The following is a 9139-nucleotide window of genomic DNA, read 5'->3' as shown; positions in this document are numbered from 1 at the left end:
ATTATATTATATTATATTATATTATATTATATTATATTATATTATATTACATTACATTACATTACATTACATTACATTATATTATATTATATTATATTATATTATTATAAATAATGTAAAATGCCTGTTAATTCAAAAAGTACTAAACTATCGAGAAAATTGCTTGATAAGGAAAAATGTAAACTATCATGTGTTGGCCACTTTAAAAAACAATAGCATCATTTTCAATGCCGTATTAAGTATAGTTAAACTATAATGAATATAACTTCTAAAATACGTTTTGCTTAGTGCGGTAACGAATAATGAAATGAAAGGGTAATGAAAGAGCCTCTGATAAGGAAAGCAAATAATATTAAAATCACTGGAATCTGTTTATGTCTTTTAATTGGGTCAGTATAAGTCTTTCGGTTTAATACTTGACTACATAGTGTTATTTTAAGTCAATTTTATGATTAATTACTTATTTTACTTCGTACGAAAGTAAGGGTATTCAGCTAGCTAATTGATAAAATGATACATATATATATATATATATATATATATATATATTTATAATCGTGAAATGAAAACTTTTTGTATCTAAGTATCTCTCTTGCAACTCCAGAACCATTTGTGTTAGAATTTTGAAACTTAAACAGTGGGTGCAAGTGGAAATTTTAATCTTCAATCATTAAAATTGTTTGACTTTTATTTATTTATGCTACCCTTCTTTATATATAACATTTTTAAACTTAAACATTTTGACTAAAAAGACAAAAAATGCTATTTTCAAATAAATCTCTAGCTTTAAAAGCAAAGTTAATATCAGATTTGAAATCCCCATATTCGAATTAGGCAAGTTCAAGTATGTGTAATAAAGAAATTTGTTCCCCTTTGTTAGTCATTTTCTAACTATATGAACAAAGAACGGGTATTCAATTTATATTATAAATGCTAATATTTACTTAATTTTGAATAAAAACAATGTGAAGTTAAATTTTTTTATTTTCTGAACATAGAAATTAATAACCTCTCAAGATTCATTCTGTTCTGAAAAATATTTCCCTATTCAATAGAGAAAAAATGCTTAGATAATGTCGATAATTTTAAAAAAAATTGAATTCTGATGAAAAACAATGACCGAATTTGTTTAATTTGGGACATGAATGTAATGATTGTGTTTGTTTTGTAAAAAACGTGTTTGATGAGATCTCATCAAACATAATTATCTTTTATTCCTTCCAGTTATTGCCTTCTTTAACTCAGTTTCTTTATTTATGTCTATGTATATTTAGCTGTAATATTTTTTCTAACTAGGTAAGTCCGCAAGACAAATTAAATAGAAGAAAAGTTCTAATTAACTTACGCATCCAATAAAAGAGCTTGGCTCGTAAATGAAAAATCAATAATGACTCATGGAATTCAACAAGCGAACAATTAAAGATATTGATTTGATACACTTATAGAAACTTCGCATCATTTTAAACCTTAATATATTGCCTTAAAATATTGTCTCCTTAAAATATTGCTTTACTGAAGCATATTGTCAAGCAAATTATGTATGCAATATTTTAATAATTTTTACTATGGGATACTTTGATTTAACGTTAACGAGGAAAGGTTTAGTTAAAGACCTTTTATGCACAAAGAAAAAAATACTTTTAAGATTATGAATATAGTAAAATTTATCTTACTTGTAGCTCTATGGGAATACCAAAAAATCTCGGTAATTTTTACCGAAGCACTTCGGTAATGAATTAAGAAAAATTAACAATGAAATATGGTTTTATATTGTGCAATAAAATATGGTAAATGTCGTAAAGTTTGGTAATCTTATCAGATATCTTGGAGCATGGCATGAAGTCCATTTATTCGGCAAAATTAACTTTTCTGCTTAGCATTTGATACTAAATGTACAGTAATAAGAATTATTATTATGAAAAACAGTAAACCGTTACGATAGAAACGTAAGAACTACGAAATGAATTGCTGAAATATCATATGTTAGAGCTATGGAACCTCAAGATATATACCACTCGCTTCCCATTGAAGTGCCACCGGTTCGATTCCAGCGATGGCTGGTCAATACGAATTCCACATCTGGCTCAAACCGATTACCATAGTGACGTAAAATATCCGCAGTAGTGGACGGATCACGAGTTTGAATTCCCTTGCCGTTAGGTAAAACGTGGGAGATTCTCGTGGTTTCCCTCTCCATGGAGCGCCAATATGGTTTAGTTCCATTTAAAAGTCCTCCATGAAGGCAAATTTCTCTCAATACTTACTACAGGAGTTCCCTTATCTTTTGGATTGGGTTCAAAACTGCAAGGCTTTAGAGTTGAACATTTGTAGTCGAAAACTCAAAACTGGGTCTTCAGTTCATCTACGGTTTCAAAATAAAATGCCTTATATTATTGTGGTTTTATGAACTGGAATAAAGTTTTTTTTTCTTATTATTTTATCAGAAAATCGTTATTAAGCAATAATGTAGTTTCACCAGAATTTTTTTCTCCGTGCAAGTTGCAGTTAAATTTCTGAATATTATGCTTTAAATTATCAACATTATGATTTAAATTTTTTTGTCTTTTAAGACCCATTTTTTGAGATCAACTTTTAAACGAACCGATTTCTCTGAAAGTTTAGTTACATCGTTCGATGATTGAGTTTGAGTTATAGTTTCGATTTACTTATAAAAAATAACATTTGTAACACAAAGTTGCTTTACAGTTTTTTAATAGCGAAATAAAAATTCACTTTTCAATATAAGTTAAAATTAGAAGAAGTTGTGCAATCTGGGAGATTGCAAAAGGAGAAAAACCGGGGTGGGTGTACAGTATGTTTTCTCTCACTGCAAGTAGCTTTACTGCAGCAGTACTGGAGTGTCTATTTGAATAAGCAAACTGATTTTTACTATAGTCAGAGAGATAAAACAGAACAATTTAATTATGTTTGATCCAAGTAAGTGCCTGCTTTTTCTCTTAACTTCTATGGAATGTCAGTAGAGAAAATATCTTAATGATTTTTCATAAGCTTTAAACTTTGACTGATAACGTGTTTACCATCAGTACTTTCTAAAGGAGATCATCTTTATGAGGACATATTACGTTCAAAACAAAAAAGTGCAATTTCTGCTCGGTCAGTTTCAAATTTTAATAGAATATTATTAGCATGCTGCAGTCATTGCATAAAGTTTTAAAAAGAAATAAAAATTAGTTTTAAAATTGTAGCTAAAAGTCTGGTTTTTAATTGTTGGTAATTAAAAAGCTCCTTGTGAAGGAATTCTAATATTTGTAACTAAGTTTTCATCCAAATATAGTGATATATTTTTACATCCAAATATCCAAATATAGTGATTTATAAGCATCTAAATATTAGTGATAATGGTAACCGTATAAAAATATGGCATAAGTAGACATTAAATTTTTATTTTGTCAGCGAAAATTTCTTCAAAAAAACAATAATCAATTATGTTTGTTCAATTATTAAAAACTTAAATTAAGATATTGAGTTAATCAAATGTATTTAGAATTTAAGAAGACACATAAAAGATTATCTGATTTTTTTTTAATAACAATAAAACAAATACTGATGCGCAAGGAAATGTTTGAAGTTGTGAGAGCATTGGAAAATCCAATTAAGTGAAAAAAATTTTTGTCAACGAGAGCTAAATATTTATGAAGGGACTTATACAAATTTATAATCTAATAACTCGGTAAGTAAAACTTTGATTTAAATGTGGTTTATTGCCTATTACTTAGTAAAGCATAAATAATTTTAATATCTCAAAAACCAATTCAAGGGTTTTTCTCCTTCTGAACGTCCAATATCCCCTTAAAAACTACAGTAGACCGTGCAATCTCTCCTACAAAAATTAGAGAGTCACTATTTAGCATCGGCTGCTAAGTAAATACTACTAAGTAACTAAGAAAACTTTTGTTCCAGGCTAAAATAGTTCAAAATAGTCAAAAATTAACGATGGCAAAGTCTAGCAAGCATCCAAAAATCACATATCCTTTTCAGCAAAATTTACTGTTTTTCTGATTATTTAATTTTTGTTCATAATAAAATTTTTTAAGTTCATCTGCTATGTCTTTCATTGTTCTGATTCTTTACTCATAATATTGAAATAATCTGTTCTAATATTATAAAATTTGTTTACGAAAACCTCATAAGAAAGTAATTTAAGTGAAGCTGTAATTGTTATCGATTTATTTTCAGTTTTTATAAAAATCCATTTCTAATCCTCATAAGCGCCAAATCTCCTAATCTGCAAGAATAGATTGAGAAAAGGAAATTTCTTGGTTTCATTATTACAGTTGTTTCATTAAATTAAAGAAAAGAATGTGTGTGCAAAAACAAAATGGTAATTAGATTTCATCAGCGAAAATTTTTAGGGATGAATAAAAATAAAATTTCAATAAAAATTTATATTTAGAATATTTAGATAGTTTTCTTAACATTTTGTTCGAGTGTAAAGTGAAACCTTAATATTTGCAAATCATTGCTGCTATTTCTCTGTCTCTTTTCCTCTATTATATACTGTCCCTGGCTAAATTATTAGACGCACTATAAAATTCTATGTAAAATCTTAATTATCAGGTGATACTATACAGCCTTATTGTTTTTAATCTGTTTAAACCGGTTTGTATTTGCTTACGTTAGTGCATTAATTGGTTAACATTGTAATGCAATACGTATAAAATAAATACAAATAGGAAGTATACAAAAAATCTCCTGAATAAAAACCCATTTCATGTAAGTTTAAATGTAAAAATATTGCATGTAAACAAGTGCAGAGCATGTAATTAATTAAAAACTACAGTGCGTCTAATAATTTGATCAAATTATTTCAATATACTAATATAATACCTGATGCAGTAAATATTTTATTTTTATATAATACATCGTCTAATTTGTCCAATTGTCGAATTTATATTATGTAGGGTAAACTAACCAGTGAAGGAACACTTAAGCTTCGCTTGCCTTTTAAAAAATCATATTAATTTCAAAATTCATAATTTTAGTTAAATGACAGTGTCCACATATTTGCTACTAATTGCAAATTAAGTAAAAAAATTGTAGATAACCTACATAATATTGTTTCAAAGTTTTGGAGGTTCAAATAACAAGTAGTAAGAAGACCAAGAGAAGGAACAGCTCTTACCAGTGAAGGAACACAAAATTTCCCAGTAAAGGAACACTTAATTTTGGTTATTTTTTAATGCTCTTTATGAATTTATATGCCATACAAATATCTAAAAACAAGCCTATTCTTGAAATTTTAACATACAAATACTTAGAAAATGTTAACTTTTTTTGTAATCATTAATTGAAAAGTAAAGTGTCAACATATTAACACATACTGTTCATTCACTGGGAAATCTATGCCCAGTAAAGGAACATGCCTGTTCCTTCACTGGTTAGAAGTTATTTTTTGTATTTTTAACATACTTTTGATGCAAAACATCACTAAAGGTACAAGAAAATTAAAGTTTTTCTTTCATTTTCATTAACTTAGAAAAGACCCATTAAAAAGGAACACTTGTTCCTTCACTGGTTTTTTATCGTTTGGTGATCCAGTGAATAAACACTCCCTTATCTAAATACTTGACTATGATGCTTAAAAAAATAAAACGTAACTTCAATAACTATATTTTGAAGTTTTATTTTCACAGTGAGAAAAATAAAATTATTACGAATCAAGGTGTTGCAGAGATAATAACAAATTTAAAATTTTTCCAGAGAAGTCTATGTGACCAGTTAATTCAAAACAATGCTAGATGACTTCCTATTGTTTGGCAGTAAATTATTGTTACCAATCAATCTAAAGAAAAACTTTCAAATTCTTATTTTCAATCAATATATATGAAATGTTCCTTCACTGGGTATTTGAATAGTGACACGACCCACCCTATTTGTGTAGGGTTTACGTCAAGCAGAAAATGTACAATAAATAGAAATAAAAGTTACAGAAGTACCCAAAGGGGCAAACAGCCAGTCAAAAGACCATAGTAATAAAATCAAACACAATAAAATCACAATGTAATAAAGTCGAACACAAAAAAGTTAAAATTACTGAGAAGTTAAACACCATCGTAATGGAAAAATGCAGGTAAAACCGATATAAAGAAATTGTAAACAGTTGACATTGATAAAAAAAACCCATGAAAGCGTAAAATCAAGCCCCAGTAGAAAAGATGAATGACAAATTAATAATGAGTAACATAAAATCATTAAAGAAAAAACATTAAAAATGGAATAAAGTAAAACATTAAGTTAAAAGCCGATGAACTGCCTGAGACACCCAAGAAGTAGGGAGCGCAGGTTCCGGGTCTTATTGCCTGTCTCCGAGTACATCTTCCAGTATTTGTTTAATAATAGAGATGATAATTTTTCTGCAGGCCAAATTGACAAAACATTGGTGTTGATAAGAATTGGTAAAGTCATTGTCACGAAGTGTCCGGAATTGGGAACAACTAAAAATTATATGATCGATTGTCTGTTGTTCCCCACAGTAATTGCATTGAATGTTTTTATTAAAAAGTCTACTTTGATGTTCTCCGAACACTCCATGACCGGTTAAAAATTGGTTAAAATAAAAATTTGCCTGCAGTCTGTTTAGTTTTGGATCCTTGAAGAATTTAAAAGTTTGCCTGCCCTTCCCAGAACTCTGCCACTCCCGCTTCCAGCCACTCATATTGTGTGATTTGACCACGGTTTTAATTTGGGCATTGGAACTGGGGACTTCAATTGAGATGTTGCAGTCACTCGTGGCTTCTTTTGCTGCCCGATCCGCCTCCTCGTTGTCTTGAATGCCCGCATGGGCTTTGACCCAATTGCAATCAATATTGTCATGCCAAAGAAGTTTTATCTCTTCCACAAGTTTTGAAATGGGCTTTGGATTGTTTAGTGCTTGCAGCGAGGACAGCGAATCGGAGTAGATGGTTACCCTGGGATAATCCATGTCAGAAAGCCATTGCCTTTTAATTGAAATAGCCTTTTTAATTGCCACGAGCTCTGCAACATAAACGCTAGAGTTATTGGTGAGTCTGATGGAGGCCACCTCAATAGTCTCACCATCCAGTTTCGCAATCATGCCAGAGCCTGTTCTATCTTCCTTATCCTTAGTATTGGGGTTGGCAACCTCCATCCTCGAACCATCAGTAAAAATTTCAAGTCCCGTATTGGTTGGTAGAGACTTACCGTAGGGAACAGAAGGAAATGTGGATGGGTGAAGCCTAGATGGAGGACAGTCAGGACGTGCAGCCTGTAAAACAGCCCTAATATCCGAGTCAAAGTCTTCCAGTCGCCACTGCCACCTAAGTCGTTTGACACAAATATCATTAATTACTTTAAGGTGAATAGGCTCCACCTTCGCCAGTATCTGGAGGGCCTCTGTGCTGGTAGTTGCATAAGCTTTAGTTATGAGTATTAGCGAGGACCTTTGGATGGAATTTAATTTTTCATTGATCCGATTAGTATTACGATACCAGACACTGGCGGCATATAAAATAATGCGTTCTGTGGCCCGCAGGTAGATGGTTTTAAGCATTTTTGGCTTAAGTCTCCAGGTCGCCCTGGCCACCCTTTTAATAAGATTGTTAAAGTTTCCTACTCTCTCCTTGACCTGGTTAAGATGAGGTATCCACGTCAAGGCTTGGTCAAGTAAAATACCCAGGTATTTAAGAGTTTGGACCTGTTTAATTGAATATGTATGATTATTGCTCATTTTAATATTCGGTGGTCTTACGATTTTCTTTCTACTCTTGGGAAATGTGATGCAATACGTCTTTTTGTCACTAAATTTGAGTTTATAAGCGTTAGCCCATTTCGAGAGTTCGGTAAGACAGCGGGTGGCCAGTTGGTCAAATCGATATAAAATTGGGTGTCTCAACAACATAAAAAGATCATCCGCGAAAGCTATTAAGCGGCAATCATTAAAATCAACATCGATAAAATCATTAAAATTAATATGGTTAAAATGATGGTGTTGTGGCAAACAGTGTTGATATAAATAATCCTTCACTGGGTAGTGTTCCTTCACTGGTTGATTTACCCTGTCGTCGTCTAATTTAACTAAATGATACACGAACGTAAACAAGTGCAAACCATTTTGAGACACATAAAAACAATAAATTTGTATACCATCACCTGATCACCTGATAACTATGATTTTACATAGAATCTTATAGTGCGTCTAATAATCTGGCCAGGGACTATATATATATTGCAGGCCTGAAAAAAATCTTTGCCTCTATCGAAGCACTGGAAAAATCTTTTTTTCACTTTAAGTAGAACAGAAAAAAAAATAATTTAACAAAGTAGTTTAGGGGTGTTAATTGTAAACTAAATTTTGTTTTTAATAATATTAAAGATGATGCATAATTTGGAAAAAAATGTAGTGTGAGAAAGATATATATAAGATTGGGCCAGGAAAAAAATCAAATATTTTGAAATAAAATAACTGTGGAAAAATTACGAATTTGGGAAGTTGCATTTCTGTAAGAAGACCAATTAAATAAAATCGAGCAGCAGTGGCTCAGGGAATACAGCACTAAACTCCCAATGAGATGACCCAAGTTCGAGTCCCAGTTACGACTGGTAGATACGAATTCTGCTCCCGTATTGCACCAACCACATTACTGATATAAAATATAATCAGTGACAAACGGTTCAGAATCCTTTTCTCATCGTGCTATCCTGGCGTGGTTTTTGCAGTTTTCCTCTCCATGTAACTGAAAGTATAATAACCAATTTGTGAACATTAATATGTTATGTTTTAGGAGCGAAGTATTTAAAGTAGTTTTTCACACACACACATATATATATACATATATACTTAAATAGATGGATATAGGCTACGCTCTTTAGCATATACGATGCTCCACTCTATAATGCTACAAACCAACAATTATAACAGGGGTTTCCAACTTATATGAGGCCGGGGGCAACAATTAAAAACACAAAGCAAATGACGGGCCGCAACTTTATCAAAATTTTATGTAGGACTCTTTTATGCTTGAAGGAGCATTAAATATTACTGCCAGATTTTTACCAAGTTGTACAAAACAAAAGTATTGAATTACAGATTAAAATAGGAAGCAGATTTTTAAAAATACTTAATTGTTACTAGTAATATTTTTAAAAATATTAAATAAAT

The 9139-nt window shown here is 30.7% G+C and overlaps 1 protein-coding gene across 1 annotated transcript; it reads right to left on the bottom strand.

The window, feature by feature from the left end:
* Positions 1–6313: 6313 nt before the first annotated feature.
* Positions 6314–7708, bottom strand: LOC107449072 (uncharacterized). Its single transcript, XM_016064495.2, has one exon. It carries the CDS (start codon positions 7706–7708, stop codon positions 6314–6316), a length of 1395 nt encoding a protein of 464 aa, XP_015919981.2.
* Positions 7709–9139: the final 1431 nt, after the last annotated feature.

This window comes from Parasteatoda tepidariorum, chromosome 6 (assembly GCF_043381705.1).
Source record: "Parasteatoda tepidariorum isolate YZ-2023 chromosome 6, CAS_Ptep_4.0, whole genome shotgun sequence".
In the NCBI taxonomy this organism is placed as follows: domain Eukaryota; kingdom Metazoa; phylum Arthropoda; class Arachnida; order Araneae; family Theridiidae; genus Parasteatoda; species Parasteatoda tepidariorum.
This window is presented reverse-complemented; position numbering and strand designations above follow the sequence as displayed.

What these genes read in the sequence shown, in the direction of transcription:
- LOC107449072 (XM_016064495.2), bottom strand. Translation starts at nt 7,708, where the DNA reads ATGAGCAATAATCATACATATTCAATTAAACAGGTCCAAACTCTTAAA.